Below are 19,574 nucleotides of genomic sequence, written 5' to 3' on the forward strand. Positions count from 1 at the left end.
AATAAATAATCTGTGGGAATGAAAGTCAGTTCTGTTTACTAGTTTAACCTACCCAAAGACAAAGTATCAGTGAGTGAAGGAGATAGTTTTGTGATGAACTTTCACATTAATGCCTGGTTGCACGGTAAGAAATTGTTTTGTTTTACTGTTGATACAATTGTTATAAGAAGAATATTTGGCTTCAAGTTATAAATTTCAGTGAGCTTTAAATGATTAAATTCCAAGTCTCTAAATTGATACTAAAATTAAATGGGAAGTTCACGATAAAACCAGACATTTATAAGTGATAGGCGATGTCTATTCTATCAACTAATATACTGACCCTATTATATTGGATTTTACAGAAACTAGTCCAAAATATATATTCAATTGAGTCAGTTGTCACAGCCAAGTAGAAGAGCGGCCATTTTGTCTTATTCTATGATGTATAATCCCCTGAAACAGCTGTTTTGTGTGATGTGGAACATATATATTATGCCACTAAACCTTGCTATTAACAATAACGTAACAGTAACGTTAACAGTAACGATAACGTCTATGTAAGCTCAACTACAATTTCATCTGCAATCGGATATTTTCTTGTGCTTTCATTCCCCCAAATAATGTCCTAGTCTTCATGTTTACTGTTGTGCTACATCGTCATACTTAAGCACAGAGAAAATGTTCTAACTAAAGTAACTGAGCCTAGCTTTTTGTTTCCCCATACAGTATATTCTTACTGCTACAAAACCTAAGTAGGCTGCAACTTTCGTTTCTCCCTTTCTCCATTTAAATACTGTGTAATGATCGAGATTAAATCTTACATGAACTATTTTTTTGCACAACTAGTGGTACTGGTAATACAAATCACATCGTTGACAATTTCGGAACCCGTAATTGTTCATAATACCTTTGCAATCAGTTGTTTCTAATGCAACTTTTGTGGAGATTTCAGTTCAAAGTAAGTTTAATATACTCCTTTTGCTCATTTGGTTATTTGAAAAATGCCAATGGCAAAGACAAAAGGGCTTGATGACCGGGATAAGTTGCTGTCGATCTGTGGGTTGGATAGATTGTTGGCATGGCGGCAAAATGCTATATAGCCAGATACTTACAGGCTTAACTATACAGTATGTCACAGCTGATTGTATGCATGCATGCATGCAAAGGTGTAGTGAATGATATCATATGTGTTCCACCTCACACTCAACAGCTGTTTCGGGGGATCATATGTCATACAATAAGACAAAATGGTCGCTCTTAAAATTGTCGCTGACAGCGGTTTCACTTGATATATTTCAAAGTCGTTTTGGTGAAATCCACACTGATAAGGGTTATAACTTTGGAAAAGACATTGTCTAGCACATATACACGTCTGGTCTTATCCTGAACTTCCCCATTAAATTATAAACTCACCACTCAGATTCAAGATTACTCTGTTGTGGTTGATTATCAGGTTACTTTTAATTTTTTAGTTCTATTACAATCTCTGAAGATCATAAGCTTAGACCATATCAGCAGAAGTTCAGTTATTTGATGAATGGTGGACAAAATTATATACCAAATATCGCAACAAAAATGAAGAGTAAATATTTTACATCATCCCATTGTAACGGATTGGTCCCACCACTGTTTGTTAGCAAACCTTTATCAAATCTGTTGAGCTCTTAAGTTATCACAGTGTGCTCAACCCATCTTGTGTCATCAGTCATTTCCAAATTACGGCAAAGAGTTTTTGTATCCAAAATTCATTTCAAGTTCAAAGCTCGAGCTAAGGAAGTTTGCATAGCTCAATAGAGGAAGGAGGGGTCATAGAAAGGATCTTTAAGGTTATAACACTCTCTTATTGTTGTAATCATTGGTGTAATGTAATCAGTGTTAATCAACAGCTCTCGGCTTGGTATGTCACAGCCATCGTTACTGTTAATCTGACAAAACTTCATTGTTTCAAATGTGGAGCTGTGTGCTGGTGTCGATGGGGCTCTGTGAAAAATTGCTTTATGCCAGGACAGTTTCAATAAAAGGAGAAAGAAAAGAAAACAAGCGAGGGGGGGGGGGGTGGGGGGTGGTGGGAGAGACTTGGAGTTTAAGACATGCATCTATTGGGTTTTGAGGTTATGATAAAAAGTAGCACAGAAACTGTTACATAAGGTTGCGTTTACAAAGGTTGCACTACGGTTTACGCATTCGTGTAGCAAGCCTGTGTATGTATAATTGACATATACTTGTGCTACAATTGCGGATGAAAGATGCACAGTCGTCAAGGAGTTGGATTGATAAAGTTCTGTACTCAATTGAAGTCATGGAATTAAAAAATGAGGTCCTGGTCCAGAAATGTAAAAGAGTTCACAAGCAACATGACCAGTTTATAAAAAGCAAAGATGTCCATTGACCTGACATTGGACAATTTCTCAATTACAACAAGTAAAAGTGACTTTTGTAAAGATTTATGCTGTACATCAGATTTTGAAAAGTTTTGTCCTTTAGTGAAAGAAAGGTGGATTTTCATTGCAAAAGATCTATTACAAAAAATTGTATAGATAGCAAATAATGTTAGTGTTCTGTCAACAATCATGTACAATTTCCCCAGTCAGTTTTCAGTAGTTGATTTGCTCATAAAATAGGTACTTGAAGAACAAATTTTTTAAGACAACTTTGAAAAGAGTGAAGATGTTTTGTTGCGAGTCAAAGGACTGAACTCAGGATTACAAAAATACATCCTTGACACGGGCAACTTTATCAAGAGGTGACATCTTGGAGGTAGCATACTACTAGGATATCCTCCCACTTCTATTTAAGGTTTTGTGTTTTGGACAAGCTGAACTTAATTTAAGGTTGTCCGAAGAGCACAGTTGGTTTTTCAAACGATTTCAATGTTTTATATCGCAAGTTATGACTGAGTACTCACTGTTCATTAGGTAGCTTACTCCACATAAGTTTCCCATTGACATTAAATACACACTATATCATGGTAGTAATGCAGTCTCTAAAGCATTGTAGAAGTTCTCACTAGGTGAAATCCTCCACTCACTGGATATCTGACACTTTAGCCATTCATGGCAAATTCAATTATTTCATGCAGATGTTTCGGAAACATAGGTTTTGGACACTGGAAACCACGCCCTCTAAACTAATCATGTAAATAGATTTCCTTGTTAGCATAATGTGGTCACATGTACTTCCATTCATGCCCTTGAACATTCAGACTACCAAAAAAAAAAGAGGGAAAAATTGTTTTAACATATCCATAAAAGTAATGTCGCTGTGTTGCTGTTTGGCACTTGATACATCAGCAAATTGATATGGACTGTGCATGAATTATGCCACCATAAGATGGCATCTCCATGGGATAATCGTCTTCAATGATATATAACATTCTCAGACCACTTTGAAAAAACATCAAAGTCGACCCTGTTAAACATTAGCAATCCAGTACGTTCATGGTCACCTGCATTCCTACCAAGATGAAAAGCCTTTGCCACCTTCAGAAGAATTTTGCAATGCTGCCACCAATTGTGAGCTCTCCTAGCTGTGTTTTTTTTTCTCTTTTGTAAAGTGCCCCATCAATTTGGATAATTTTTCAATTTGAACCCTCTTACCATGGAATGAATGCGTTGCTTCAATGTGTGCATAGGACAAATTTGTGGTTTGATGCACGTGATGAGTTGGTAGGTTGTTTACTCAAACCTGCGAGGAAAAAAATAATAATAATGATGACAAGGTCAGTTACAGGTCTCCTCTGTGGTAAAATGATATCAAATTAAATGTTTAACCTCAGAGGATTACATTACTTGGAATATTAGAATGGTTTACAAAGAATATGACTAAACGTTGTGTCTCCAGATAATTTACTTAAAGATTCTTCGGTTTAGTGTTGCATTTATGTCTGTGTTTAAACAGAATGGTTGACTGTCATTTCAGCGCTGTTCCGTGAACTACTGTTTTACATAACTAATTGTGTAATGTTGAGCTGATATAATTCACTTGTTGGTTCATGTCTCAAAATGTTCATGTCTCAAAATGTTCATTCAATAAAGGCTGTTGGTGAGGTGGACAATGTAGGGGTAGGGGAAGGGTGAGGTCAGACAGGGGGAAAAGCGATGCTTATCGAAATTCTTTCAATAAAGTGAAAGTTATTGTACTATGGACAACTAGCCAAGTGTGCCCCCATATTCAGTACATTTGTTGTGTGTGATAATTTGCATTCAAAGTCTGTTGAATTTTTTTGTCAAAAAGCTCTTTTCGTTTCCAAGATATACACATTTGAAGTTTTGATAATTCTGAGAAACTCATTAAATATCTGTAAACTATGACGTGGAGTGTTGCGCTCATCAAAATTTCTGAGTTTAGCCCTTAATAAGTTAACCCCTAAGTAACAAGCCCACATATATATCATTTGAATAATGTGATGTTCCTCTTTTCAAAGAAGACAATAAAATATTTTCAAAAAACTGCCTTAGGCAACAAACCTGTGTTCACTGTCTTTGCAACCAAAGTTGTGAAAACAAAAGGGATATTTCATAATAGAAAATTAGGCAGTCACTCCCTTTACATCAGCAATGTACATAATTAGCTATTGTTTATTCATAAGAAAAGACTTTTAATGTGGTCAAAAATTGATGGATTTTGATAGGAGTTGCAGCTATTTTCATGATTTTTAATGCCTATTAGAGTGATTAGGACAATGTTATGCATGGGTGTCTGTGGACCTTTAATTGCATGCTTACGATGTTAATTATATGACTGTTAGCAAAGCTCAAATGTTGTCTATATTGTAATGCACTAAGCAAAACATCATAACTTCCTTATACACTGGCCAATATATTCTCATGCAGGCTAGCTTCTTCTGCAGATATAAAAATGTCATGGATGCATGGATGTAAATAGAGAGATGTTTTACTGTTGTTGTAAGGTATGCAGCTATAGAGAGAGGTCAACAGAGGTCAAAAATGTTCATACCTCTTTACTGGGTATAGCCTCCCAATAAACTGTTGTTCTTTGCGAAGATCAATATTTTTTATAAGTTATCCAACAGGGAGCATATGTGCAACAGACAGCTGTTGTTGTCAGTTTAAATACAGATGTGTCTGTAAAGAGCTTTGCTGTTCTTCCCATCCAAGGTTTTAACAGCTTGATTGGATCAGCAACCTTATTGTCATTTTGAATAAACCAATCCAATGATACTCAAATGTAGTTGTAATATACATCAATCTAAGTAAAGGATGTGCTTTGATCAGGTTCAATGTGACTAATGAACCAGTTAATTTAAAAACTGAAAATTCTGTGTCCCACAATGTTAATAATCTACTGAACTTTGTTTTATTTTCAAAACCTCTGAAGGTTATGGAGCCCTACTTTGCTTTTGGTGGACTTAACATTTAACATTTTTCTTGTACCTGTGTGTGGTGTCATACCACAATTAATTGCTGGATTGACTTAAATACGCACTAACTTTGTCACTTTCTAAGGCCACTGGAGCATAGATAGAAGTTTTCAACTGACATGTCTTATCCACCATATGATAGCTGATGGCTTGGGCTATCACAGCACATTCGATTTATGTCCCCATGATGTTTTAGTTTTTGAGCCAGAAGAGGTCAAAGTTTAGCATAGTGCTTCCCCAACCCATCTGCTAGCTCTCGCTGCGGAATATAACTGTTTCACCCAGGATTTTAAATCACCAGTTCACCAAAGTTTTAAACCATCAGTAGTTTATTCCATTCTCTTCAACATCCAAGCATCAAAAAGAATGATGCCGAGGTCTGAAAAGAATGCCCCAAAAAAGTCACTCCAGTAGATACATTAAGGACTATTTTGAAACGGTCGACCCATTCAGGCAGAGGTACAAGGTAAAAGTTGGGTATTACATATTTAATATCAGTTGGTGGGCAAGTTTAATGCAAGGTCCTGCTTTAAAGAGACTGGCTGAGTCACATGTCATTCATGATGAACATTAAAATCATAGCAGAGATATGTATCTTCACATTACCTACAGGACTCTCTCATTCTTGTGTAGCTTTTTTTTGCTGCCCTCTGTTTAAGTTTAGACAACAGCGGGAACTCAAGGATATCGAATATGCTGATTGTGTCACGTAGACATTCAATCCATGGTTCGTATGAACTAGGACATTTCACGCTTGGAAATTTTTATTTCTTTTCATCTTTATTTATTTATTCAAATTTTTCATCAAAATTACTGGATGCTCCAGGAGATAAACTTGTTTTTTTCTTTCTTTTTTTTCTTTGTCTCAATAATAGGTTACAGAGACAAAAAAATATATATAATTGCATAGCGTTTATTTTAGAATTAAAGCAATATGTTTGCTATAAACCTACAATTTTGCACCATCCAGAACTTTTCACTAATAGATACATCCTGGGGTGGACCAGTTTTTCCCCTTTTAATAGATTTATAGAAAGGTACAGCTGCTTTTCATGCATTGCCTGTTCAGCTAGTCTGATTCGCCTTTAAGCTGCTTGCCATCATCGGTCTATGGTAAACATAGAAATCTGTATCCTGGTGGAAGCACAAGGTGTTTTGACTCTAAGACTCGCTGTTAGAATTGGGTTCAAGCATGCTACTTGCTTGATGTTGTATGTCTAAGCTAATAACTTACAGTCACAAAATTCTGTTGTAATGTAAAAATCTTGATTAGCATTGACTTTTAGTCTGTTCTTTGCTTACCAAGAGGACTCTATGTAAGCTTAAGGAAGGTTAGGAAAGGAGAGAGAAGGCTTAGGTGAGGGGTGGTGGGGATGAGGGGGGGGGAGAATAAAGAGAAAGTGGAAAAGTTCCTCTTAGTTGATTTGTATTACAGCGGATTTAGGGAGTCCTGCAATCAGTATCTGTTCTCTAGATAGAATTGCATTCTTTCCTGTGATGTGCATGATCAGCTCCCTATGCAAATGTCAGCACAAAAATATACAAGTCAGTAATATTGAAAGTCTTTTCTTTAAAAGAAAAGTCCAGGTAAAATATTTCTTATTGATATGTTACAGAGGAACATAATCTAAGCATTGCAGTGAAATTTGCATTCAATTCCTCTGTACCGTTTTTGAGATATTGACAGTTGAAGTTATCTGATATTCTACCGAAAGTGAACTTGAAGCAAACAGGTGTGAAGTCATAGTAACACAATGACACATAATGTTTTGTTTTTTTCTTATTTTTTCAGTCTATTGATTTGTCCTTGGATTGGATAGCGTTACTAGTTTACCTAAAGGGGATGCAAAGTTTATAAAGTACCAATACCTATGGTACATTCACATTATCGATGCATCGAATTGTGGAGTATAAAATTAGACATACATTTCAATAAAGGGTACATAGGAATTGAATGCAAATATCACCACAATGCTTAGATTATGTTCCTCTTTATCATAACAAAGAAAATTTTTAACCTGGACTATTCTTTTAATTCAACTTCCTCCTTCTTGGTTTAGGATAGTATCTAGATAGCTTGCAAGAAATTAGAATTCAGCTCCGGATTTGATTTCCACACAATTTAGGCTGTGTAGGTCACTTGCATGTTGCAGAAAGCGATCAGTTTAGTTGGGGTGGAAGGGGGATGGGGAGGGGAGGGGGGAGGGGGGGTGGGGAGGGTATTGTACTTTGTAACATTTGGAATGAGAATTACTTGTTCTTATTGATGGTTATGAGCAGTAAATAGCAGCTGGTTGCATTCATGCAAATTAACTCATCCAACCGTGGGTAATTTTCCTTCGGGGGGCCACCTGTTTCATTGGTGGGGGAAAGTGTCATGTTGAGAACTTAATTGCTATGGTTTCACGCTATTGCTCAAAATTGTGCCATCAGTTGGCAATTAGCCCAATCACGTCATGACCGAGTTAACTTAATATATATACCAGCCAGGCTAGGGGATAAGCACAAAGCAGTGGGTCACGGCTAAGTGGGCATAGTTGTTTTGGTAAGTAGTTCAGCGCTGTTGTTCCCAATAGCTTGAACTTTACATATAGTAGGTTCTCCTTCCACACAGAATGGTAGCTGATGTATTCAGACTGCCCTGTTTTGTTGTGTTGTGTTGTGCTGTACCATACAGTACCACACTGTGAGAGTGTGGTAGACAATTGAATATTATTATCATTATAGTACCGTACTGCACCGTAAAGTTGAAGTTAAAGTTGAAGGTTTACAGTCTTGTATGAGGCTAATGCCTCCTCACATGACTTTACAACTTAACCCCTGGTCATTGGTAACTTGTCACACCCACACACCAAAGTGTGCACAATTCAATCAATCTCTCCTGGGGTGCACCACAGTGCACCACAACCACGTGTCCCCCGGGGGACTTCCCATAGGGTGCAGCCACAAACCGGCACACGCAACTATATTTACAAGTTACCTCGCAGGTCCCCATTTATACACCTGGGTGAAGAGAGGCAATGGAGATAAAGCGCCTTGCCCAAGGACACAACGCAATGATCTGGCCAGGGCTCGAACCTGTTAACCTTAGATCACAAGTCCACTGCCTTAACCACTTGACCACAACGCCCTCCTTACTGTACATAGCAATGCATTTTAAATTTTGCCACATTGATCTAACTACAAAGCTATTGCATATTCATAATATGAGGTTGTGTTTCTATGTGGATACTTGCCCTGTTTAACAAGGGTGTCACTATCTTCATCTGGCGTGAGTCTGACAATGCACATGGTGTAACATTTCTTTGTCAAACTCTGAGATGTAACAGTTTTTGTGTGGCTGTCTGTTTTGGGTGGGGGGGAGGGGAGGAGGGGCTAGAAGAAGTGTGAGGTAAACAAAAAGTTGGTAGGAAAACCAGCATAATATAGAAGTGGTTGTTTTCTTTGGGAATATTTTATAACAGAGCTACCAGTAATCCCTTTGATACGTGTTCAGCCTCATGTATGTAGCTCTTCGAGCCAACAAATCATATGAATTTAATTAGGCAAAAAAATCAACAGCACATAAAAAGTGACAGGATTTTAGCTCAAGTTTGGATGACTGCTTCCAGTGCCATCAAATGTCATGTTTATCTTTCTCAACACATTAGGAACATTTCATAGTAAAGCGTCAATAAAGCCAAAGTACCTCCTGGAGAGGTGGCCCTTAATGCCATTGTTTGTCTGCTTTTAAAGAGCATGCAAGATTTAATGCAGAATTGACGGAAGTATTTGATTCCTTTGTTTTAGTTTAAGTCTGTCTGTCTGTGTGAAATCAATCGGATGATCAGTGCATTCGTTCTTCCAGTCTTATGGCTTCTGTAAATTTGTGGACTAAATTTACTATTCTCCCTCGAACTCTCTCATAAATATTGACCTACTATTAACCACTGTTTTACAGATACTGTCCCATTCTACTTTTCAGTCAATTCAACTCTCAACCAAACATCTCTTGTCATTTCATCGCAGAATAGCTTGCTTCATCTCTATCACAGTAGGTGCTTAAAGGTGACACCAATCCAATCATCATCTTTAGCTTTATATATACGACAAAGATCTAAGTTGTGAAGAATAATTCCCCCAAAACAGCTCCGAAAAGTCTCGTTCCATTTCCGTTGTTCTGAGAAATATCCTAACTTGAAGTGTTGTGTCTGGGAGGTGTCACTTTGTTAAAACTTCTGATGTCACAGCGCTATTAGGATCCTAAAAATCCTTTGTTTTGTCTACATTGTGTTGTCACTGAATCCCCCTGCCATCATCAATAGGTCATGTTAAGACTTAAGAGCTTCAATCTTTTAGATTCAACATTTGCAAAACTCCTCTCCTTGGACAGAATCGAGATTGTGTAAATAAACACAGACAAGCATTAGAAATAGGTAGCACATGTGGCTGGAGAATGATGTCATATTTAGACTTGATCAAGTCTCCTTCAGCCGTGTGTGTGTGACGGAACTTTAATCTGAGATGTCTCCCAAAATGGAATCAGATTTTTTCCTTAGCTGTTTGGGGAGGGTGGTCATCTTAATAGTTATCTCTATTATTTAGGACAATAATGATGGTAGGTTCTGTGTCTCCTTTAATACCCTAAAAAAAAACAAAACCATTCTTTGTCCATACATTTCCAAATCTTTTGAAATACAATTCTTCACACTACCATACATAACAGTGCCAGTATTGTGCATCATATATGATGATTCCAGGTGACTATTTCTTGGCTAGATGTTAAAAGTTAATTTGGAATAAAAATGATAAAACAAGAGACATGTTTCACTGTATTTAAAGCTAAACTGCGTTAGTTACTTGAGAACAAACTGTAATTTATGGATTTGGTGAGAAAGTCACTCTCTAGGCATTGTTTTACCTTACATTATGAAGAACAACCAGTTTCTTTAAAGAAGAAGTATGTATGCTAAATATCCAAATGGTGGTCACATGTATGTAAATTGCAAGAAATTTTAATACTTGCTTCCTTGAAGACATTTACCTTTCAGATAATTTTGAGGATCAGAATCTTAACCAAGGTTCTTCTGAATAATATTTAAAAATTTCACTACAATTTTTGACATAAAATATGGATGACCTTTTGCAGTTAATGTTACTTGAATTTTGGAGAGAAGAAGGACAAGTTCCTTGAACATAGAGAACTTTATACTGTGTGTAATTAATTTAAAAATGTGCTAGTCCTTGAATACCCCACCCCGTAGTCATGTTTCACTCTCAGAAGACAATGCAATTTTTCCACACCGAATGTGTAGTGTTTCTTTAAAGCTTTTGTCATGAAATCACGTTTCACGTCTGTCTTTCATCCTTGGGAGCTCCTGTTACCCCGCATGGATTCCCGACAGACGTAAACACACGGCACATTAGTACAAGTTCACTGTGTCACAACATGATATGCAGCTGCCTTTCTCAGATGACATTGAGAGACATTCACTCACTGTATAGCAGAACCTTGTACTTGTATACTGTAGTCTGCATAGCTGGTCTGTTGCTTTTCCTGCTTAAATAACGGGTCATATGTGGTAGATGATGGGTTTGCCATACGTCAACAGTTTTGAGGGCTACAATTACACCACAGCGATCAGGAGGATGAAATTAAGTTTGTAATGACATACAAGGTTGCTGGTGGATATATACAGTGGGTAATTAAGCAATTTAAGGATCTCGTTAAACTCGGCTTTAACGAATTGAGCTAAGAGGTATACACAATGATACTCAAATGGGAATATAGTCTTCTTTTGCAATGATAGTGTAGTACTAAACTTTTAACTTCTTCCCAGGGCAGTGAAAATGCAGGAATTGGGTTTACTTGCCAAGTTTTCTTTCCAAAGAAAAAAAAAAGAATGAAAGAGAGACTATTGTTAGTAAACTGAAAGACATTGTTGTCATGTCTGTGTGTCATAAGTGAAATTCAAAGAAACTACTACGGCATCGAATATCGGGATTTCAATCGGGGAAGATACATACAGTACTGTATAGCAATCTGGAACGTAGTTTAACCAGGGAGCTGCTACTAGCAGCTCCCTGGTTTAACGGTCATCATTAGTGCCCCCAAGTATGCTAGAGAACTGAGATACTGGTCACTCATGTATATGTGTGTGTGTGTAAGCTAGTAGTATCCTGTTTAAGCTCTAGTGGGCGCTCCGTCATGACAGGGATTGTGATTCAAAACACTCATTTTTTTTATATATTTTTTTATATTTTTATTTAATAAACAAAGGACACTGCTAGGAGGAGTTGAAACATGAACATTTTAACACAAAGCTGAGGTCAAATAAGTTAGCAAAACATTTGAATGAAAGGAGGCACTTGAAAACTTACAGTGGAGAGTGGGGGGGGGGACATGTAGCTCATGGATATTTGGGAAAATGTAAAATACGACATGGTACCTAAAGACAAGATTCACCACAGGCCACCCCATTCACCAGCAAGCTGGTCATAACTCACACACTTCGTTCCTCCAACAAACTGTAGTTAACTGTTCCTAAACCACGCTTGAAGACCTATGGTTACAGAGGCTTCAAATACTCTGGCTCTTAACTCTGGAACAAGTTACCAGATCACATTCGAACATGCTATAAACTTTCTACTTTCAAAAGTCTACTTAAGACCCAATTTTTCACTTGTTCTTTTGTAAATTAATTTACTTTCTTTGTAAAGCGCCTTGAGCAGTGACTTTTGTTTACTGATTTGGCGCTATATATGTCTCATTTATTATGATGATTATTATTATTATTATCAACTCACAGGGGCTCTAGCCTGTGGCTCCTAAAGAGAATATCCTATAAACAGTCGTAGTGTCCCCACCCCCTCCCCATTATTCTCCCCACTCCCTCCACTCATGCTCAAACTTGTAAGGCATTTTATGCTGCAGCCCTCAATGCATTCTGCTTCACCCAGATATTGAATTGCCTTATCGAATGCTATTCAATGTCTTTGGATAATAAGGAGAGTCAAAACTGTCCAGAAGGTGCTGTTGATTAACATTTAGCTATTTTTAGCTTGCTAACACTTTGTGGTCAAATACTGAAGTTCTTGAAGGAATTACCATTGTCTTTTAAAACGATTAGGTAGGGCAGCACGGTATTCTGTCATAGACACTGGTTTGAAAACTCTAACCAAATGGTTAAATACTATTAAACACTAACTGGTGAACAAAACTAACTTGTTTTGATTTAAAAAAATCTTACGAGATTTTTCAGGTGACGGATCTTTAAAACAAGCGATATCGTCATGAACTGTGCTAATGGGATTTTAATTGTTCAATGTTAAAGGTTATCCGGGAACAAACGAAGACCTGACTTGAACTCGGAAGTCCTTGAAATTCTCAAATTTGTCTTGCTCAGAGACACCTCGTAAATGTCAATGCAGTCAGATTAAAAACTCTGCAAACTTACATTCATCATGTAAGAGATATTAAGGTGACTGGTATGTTGGATGGTAAACAGGTTTCTCTCTCCCCCCCCCCCCCCCCCTTTCAAGTGTGTTTTTGATTTTATATATCCAAAGATCCTTCAAAAAGAATAATAAAAATAAAAAAATGCAGAGAAGACTGATAAGATTGTTGGGAAAAATACAGTATCATTTCCTGAACTGTAATACTTTGAACCTTGAATTTTTACATATTAAAATACTTTTGTGTTGTGAAATACTGCCAGATGATTGTATCACAGTACATTTCAAACTACATTGCTTGTCTTGCTCAAGGATTTTATTATTTGGGGTTCACCCTTGTAGCCTTGTAACGGTTCTTAAATCCCAACTGAATTATTGAAATGGCTACACTTGGGAAAGTGGGACTATATGGTTGTTCTACAAGATCATATTTTCTCCCTGAGGCATAGAATTAATGTAGGCATGCTCTGTTATAATGGGTGCACTATAAAGCACCATATCGCAACCCTGAAGCCCACCGCACATATCCCACCCCTCTGTTGGGTTACTTGCATAGTTAATAGTTTGGACAATCAGCTTACAGAGAAGAGCCATTTGAAAAAAAAAGGATCTGGTTAAAAAATTTTATATTTTTATGTCCTTCGTACTTACAAAGGGTTTGTATTGGTCAGCACTGGAATGGAACAGTGCGAACTATGCTGTGAAATGTTCATTAATATGCCACTATTATGATCAATTTTCCGATGATGTTTTCTTTTGTCCTCCTCTTCTATCGTGAATCAGCTCCAGATGAGACGATCCTCAAGGCGATGCTGAGCCGAGAAAAGGAGTTACAACGATCGGATACCGCACAGCGAGCTTTCACTAACAGGTGCACGGACAGTGTGACCGTCGCCAAGAAGATTCAAGTCCGAGTGGTCCGGGAATTTGGTCTTCCGGACGAGGCGGTAGAAGTGTTTGACAGCGCCCCCAGCAAGAGTACTTTTACCGATGCGGAGGACTTGGACCAGGATGAGGAAGTATTCAGACCAAGATGGAACGAACCACCGGATCTCCAACTGCAACATGAACCTCCCAGGAGCCCCGAGGTAAGCCCTCATCACTTACCCGAGTAGATTTATCATCTGTCTTGATACTTTCGCTGAAGTGTCAGAATTTTAATTGTCAGAAAAAGATACCAGAACATAGTTTCTGACAGAACTGATATCAAAGTCTCATAATTTTAATTGTTGAAAAAAGATACCAGAACAGAGTTTTTGACAGAACTGATATAGTTCATTTGAAGCAGTCTATCAAAACACATTACTTTCCTGGTAGGCATATTCAGAAATCAGTAAGCATGGTTGAGAGAGGAAAGAGGGGGGGGGGAGTGGGAGATGAACAGGAGTAATACCAACAGTATCACACTTCACTGTTTCACTGTTTAATTTCCACCTATAGATCTTTTATCTCACAACACAGAGTTGGTTTACACATCAATTTATCCACTAAAACATATTTGAATTATAACGTCCCAACTATCAGTTAGGTTTTCAGTATTTGCACAAAGAGGTTGAAGGACACCTAAAGATTTTGCTCTGATTTCAAGAATGACAGATGACACAGTGGCATCAAACATAAATATGGAGACTCCTTTAACCTATTGCATTCATTTGGGTGAAGTTAAAAAAAAACAATCATTGTGGTTTGTCACATTGTGTAAATAGGATCAGTCATTCACAATGAATACGGGGGGGGGGGGGGGGTGGGGGGAACATTTTTGACCCAAGTTATAAATTAGCTTTTCTATTCTTTGAAAATTGCGTGTTATCTAAATATTTATACAATAAATACTAGTTGTTACGGGGGGAAAGCAAAAGCCCTGCATTCACTCTGATTTCAGTGTAATTTTAAGCTCCATTAATCGCAGCTGGTTTTGCAGACATTTTTCATTTAATTCTCAGAACTTGGCCAATTAAAAAAAGAGGCAAGCAAAAAGGATAATCTCAAGATGTTGTTGATTCATCTCGTCTGTCTTGATGTTAATCAAAAGAATAATATTGTGTTCATATGTTGGAATGCGGGGTGTTATGCGAAATTACAATTTACAAATTTTGTGGTCAATACTGAAGTTCTTGAAGGCATTAACGTTGTCTTTTAAAACGATTAGGTAGGGCAGCACGGTATTCTGTCATAGAGACTGGTTTAGAAGCTCTTATCAAATGATTAAAAACTATTAAACAATTACAGCCTTAAAGACTAGCAATGACAAGTCTGCATGACATGAGTTTTCTAAAATACATTTTGTATTTATCAGTGCCTTTCCTTTTAAACCATTTAATCTTCCAGCTAAACTGAACTGCATGTACATGGGTCATATCTCATAGTCAGGTTTTTACAACTTTTGGATGAAAGGTGATGTCCATCTTAAAAAAATTGTGCAATGAAGTACTCTTTAAAATCCTTATCAGTCTTTCAATGGGGGAACACTCCTCTAGAAAGAAACAAATAATGTACACACTTATACATTTTCAAGGGCAAGCTTCCCCCCCCCTGCAAGAGAAGGAAGCAAAACTTTGCATGTCCTGTTTCCCCTCCCCTCCCTTCCCCTCCCCATCCCCCTCTCCCAACAGGCAGAATCTATTTCTTAGAATCAAATAATACCGTGTACCATTATGCTTAAACATAAAAATGGACTTGTCTTTAATTTCCCTGTGCATTTCTATAGCCATGTACATCCTTCTTTTAGACAGCTTTTAACTTCATGTCTTGAACTCATTGGTGTCGTATTTGGGACTTTGCTCCCTTCATGTTGAAAAAAAGCGGGGGGGGGAGGGGAGGGGAATGGGGGCATACCACTGTTGCTCATTCAAGTTGACCATTTGCTATTCAAACAGTATCTGACCATTTTCTGAAGGTATGACTGCTAGACCACCCACAGATTAATGTCAACCTCTAATGTCACCTCTGTGCGATAGGGACCCTAAATGTATCTGTCATCACACAAGCACTTGAACCCTTTGACAATTTATTAAATAAATATTATCTTCCTATGCTCAGGTGTGTGTGAGCTGTCCCATGTTCACTGACTCTTGTTTCATGAGGGTTACTGTTGATGATTGAACTTTGATAAATGTCAAATTTAAAAAAGACCTGAGATGGATGAGAAGGAACATTAAAAGTATCCGGTGTGTTGTTGACAGGTTTCTTGTTGGACTCAAGTGGTGACAGTGATAAACAACACAAGAGATGTACACATTACACCATTTCTTAATATATAATAGTTAGATAGATATAAGTATTTAGTAAGGAGGGAATCTGTGGATTCATCTGTAGGCACAACCAATTTAAGTATAAAGTAGGACATGTGGTTTCTGTTTTGGCTTGTTATAAAATGGAGTAGTGATCGTTCATTTGAAATTTGAGGAAACTTGCAGAATATTTTTTGAAATAGTGGAGTAGGTACATAGTCTTGTTTGTGATGGGTTGTTGTGTACATAGGTATGAAAATATTTCATACTTCACTCTTGTTTTGCTAATAAATGGGAAAAGTCTTTTTCCCATCCTTGTGAGATTAACCTCTGACCTTGGCAGTGTAAACCCCATCTTCATAGCAATGGCTCTTTGCCAGCTTTATTATTCACAGCATGAAAAGATACGCTCATGATAAGAGAAGAAAAACAAAAAGGACTGTTACAACTGAATTTCAAAACATGTTAATCAGAGGCTTAAAATTGATGAGGATTATTCAAGACCTTTTTGATCCATACAGTAAGCGAAAATGTCTTAGCAAAATTGTTCTATATCCATCTAGCATCCCTGCTCCCTTTCTTGGTCTGTGTATGGTAAACACCTCACCGATTGGAGCTTTTGGTTAGCCCTCTCTGATTTAAAGGCATTGAAGACTCGCCCACAACCGCCTGCGGACAATTGAAAAAGTTAACTTTTTGTCGCTTGCAAGTGACGTTTTGTTTGTGTCCCTACAAAATGCAGACAGTAATGAAACGTGATACCTTGTTATCTTTTATCTAGACCTGAGATGTCCATCGCTGCTATTATATGTAATCTGTGTTGTGGGTATTGAACGTAGCTGTATGTACTGACTGTACACTAGTGTCTAATTACCGACGGTAGCAAGCTGTGTGTGTATTTTCTGGGTTCGATGGTGGTGTCTAACACTTCTGTTACACCTCATTCGAAACTAGGTCAGATTACCAGCATGAGACTTTTCTTTGTGCGTGAGTCTTCACTCCCTTTAACAGGTCTCCATGAATGTCATGGAGACAACCTCACAGAACATCTAACACATTGAGACACAGTCTGGGACACATTGTTATTGCACATACTATTCTAGCTTCACAGTCACGTCTGCATTGGTTCTTAGCGGCTTTCTCAGTATGGCTTCTTTCCTATGGAGTCTATGACAAAAAGTCATAAACACATCCTGGATTAAATTACTTCCATAAGTAGGAACAGTTTATTACCAAGAAGCGAGTCAGTTATCACAGACAGGTTTCATTAACACTTTCTTATCTATAGCATATACTTAAGTAAAACTTTTTAAATGTAACATATTTAACTGTCTGGACTTTTTGCTCAATTACAGTCGGTCAACACCAGAAAGGTTTGTTGATTATTTTGGATTGAAAATTGATGATTGCAAACTGAAATGCTGTATGACACCACAACAGCATGAAGCAAAAAGACACGTACACACAAACATGCAACTTTAGGAAAAGTGACCCTTGCATGTTGAGTCCTCAATCTAGTGGTGAACTGTTCACTCATCAACGCACTGTTAATGTTGAAATTAGATTAAGTTGAAGAGTGTACTGGTACGGAATATTGAATTCCTCTTATTATCAACAAATTCTTAAAGTAACTTTGATTAAATTTACTTTTATAAAAAAAAATTAAAAATTCTTGTGGTCCCCATTGTCTTTTTCACCATTCTAGGCATTTTACCAATTCGTTTTTATCTGCTTAAATAAACAATATTTGTGACACGCAATGTTACCTGTTTCCATGCAATCACAGATACATGGAATCGCATTAATTCATTAATTAATACAACACCATTTGCTTATCTGTCAACACAGTATCAGTTTCGTACAGGGGTTCTTTACTGTCCAGGTTCTGGTCTACTGCCCTCTATTTTTAATATACTGGGTAAAGTATCACATGGTATTTTATCCCTATATCTTACAGTACAGATGCAGATTCCTAACCACAGTAGCTTTCCGTTTGTAAGCAAAGTATTAATAAAAGAAATTATTGTTTGGAACCTAAGATATTTATTCAGGTACAATGAGGCTTCCCAGCATTTCATCAATGGATGTCGCTGTCAACTAGATCCGAAGGGAGACATTGTGGGAAGGCAAAATTCATAAAAATACTGGTGTATGGTGGAAATATTCATCAAGGAGAAAAGGACCAAATAGTCTATGCCAATCTCTGAAAAAACATGGCAAGGACTAGATAGGAGGGAGGGGAATCCTAGTTCTTTTGATACAGCCCCATTCCCACCCACATAATAATAATTATTGTCAATTCTTCAATGTTACAATTCTTCAATGTTACAATTCTTCAGTGTTACAATTCTTCAATGTTACAATTCTTCAATGTTACAATTCTTCAATGTTACAATTCTTCAATGTTACAATTCTTCAATGTTACAATTCTTCAATGTTACAATTCTTCAATGTTACAATTCTTCAATGTTACAATTCTTCAATGTTACAATTCTTCAATGTTACAATTCTTCAATGTTACAATTCTTCAACGTTACAATTCTTCAACGTTACAATTCTTCAACGTTACAATTCTTCAACGTTACAATTCTTCAACGTTACAATTCTTCAATGTTACACCTATCATGCCCTATGACTGAAGTTTGACAATTTCAATAGTGTGTTTCTTTAGACAACGATGAACGAGTGCAACAGGTACATCACAAATGACACAAGAATTGCATCTGGAAATATTTTATTACTAATACTGTAATTCCATGTCGGGATACAGTGCATTATCTAAACTCTTCCAATGTTCAGGGACATTTATATGTATTTGAAAATTTGTGTTTTTGTCTAGTAGACTTTCTGATTAATGAATAATAAAGTAAGAAAACAACAGTCTGAGAAGGGAATGAAACTATTTAATTACTTGCTAAGTACTGTAGTTGTCAATGAGTGAGAAATAGCTAAAGATTATGATGATGATGATAAGTTCCATGTTCAATCTCAGAAAGCATATTCATGCTGATTACATTTTGTGAAATTCTGCAAAGTACAATTGCAACCAGTTTGGAACCACACACAAATAATGTTGCTCTAAAGAAGAAGCAGTAAACCAGAGTCGACTTCCGATTAAATGCAAGGATATGGTGGGTTTTATAACCAAAAGTGCACAAAAAGATTGAATAAAATCCAGTAAATTACCAGTAAACGTCTTTGAAGTGATCTCTTGAAAGAGCTGTGATGAACTTCAGCCTCCTTTGCGATAAGACAAAAAGTAAGAGCAACATTACTGCAGTGTAATAAACACAGAGGGGATATAAGAATCTCTTTTTTGGGGGCTTCATTTTCACTTGAACATGTACCTTTATTGCAATTTTGGATTCCTGAAAATTCATCAAACAATTTGAAATGAAATGATTCAGAAAATTTATGGGTAAAGATTGAAAAGTTGGATGTAAGCAAGATCTATGAATTTTTTTTGAATTTATTGGTTTATAAAAGTTCTCCAGATTGACAATTAAGTATTTACTTCGTTCCTCGCTTACCTGTCTCCTCACAACCTT

The 19,574-nt window shown here is 37.0% G+C and overlaps 1 protein-coding gene across 2 annotated transcripts in view; it reads left to right on the forward strand.

The window, feature by feature from the left end:
- Window positions 1–19,574, forward strand: part of LOC139971087 (BTB/POZ domain-containing protein 7-like) — an 82,256-nt gene that overhangs the window by 50,180 nt on the left and 12,502 nt on the right. For both annotated transcript variants that reach the window (XM_071977274.1, XM_071977275.1), the window contains exon 9: window positions 13,580–13,884. In XM_071977274.1, the coding sequence (XP_071833375.1) occupies window positions 13,580–13,884 (305 nt within the window). The remainder of the gene's footprint in view (window positions 1–13,579; window positions 13,885–19,574) is intronic.

This window comes from Apostichopus japonicus, chromosome 8 (genome assembly GCF_037975245.1).
Source record: "Apostichopus japonicus isolate 1M-3 chromosome 8, ASM3797524v1, whole genome shotgun sequence".
NCBI lineage: Eukaryota > Metazoa > Echinodermata > Holothuroidea > Aspidochirotida > Stichopodidae > Apostichopus > Apostichopus japonicus.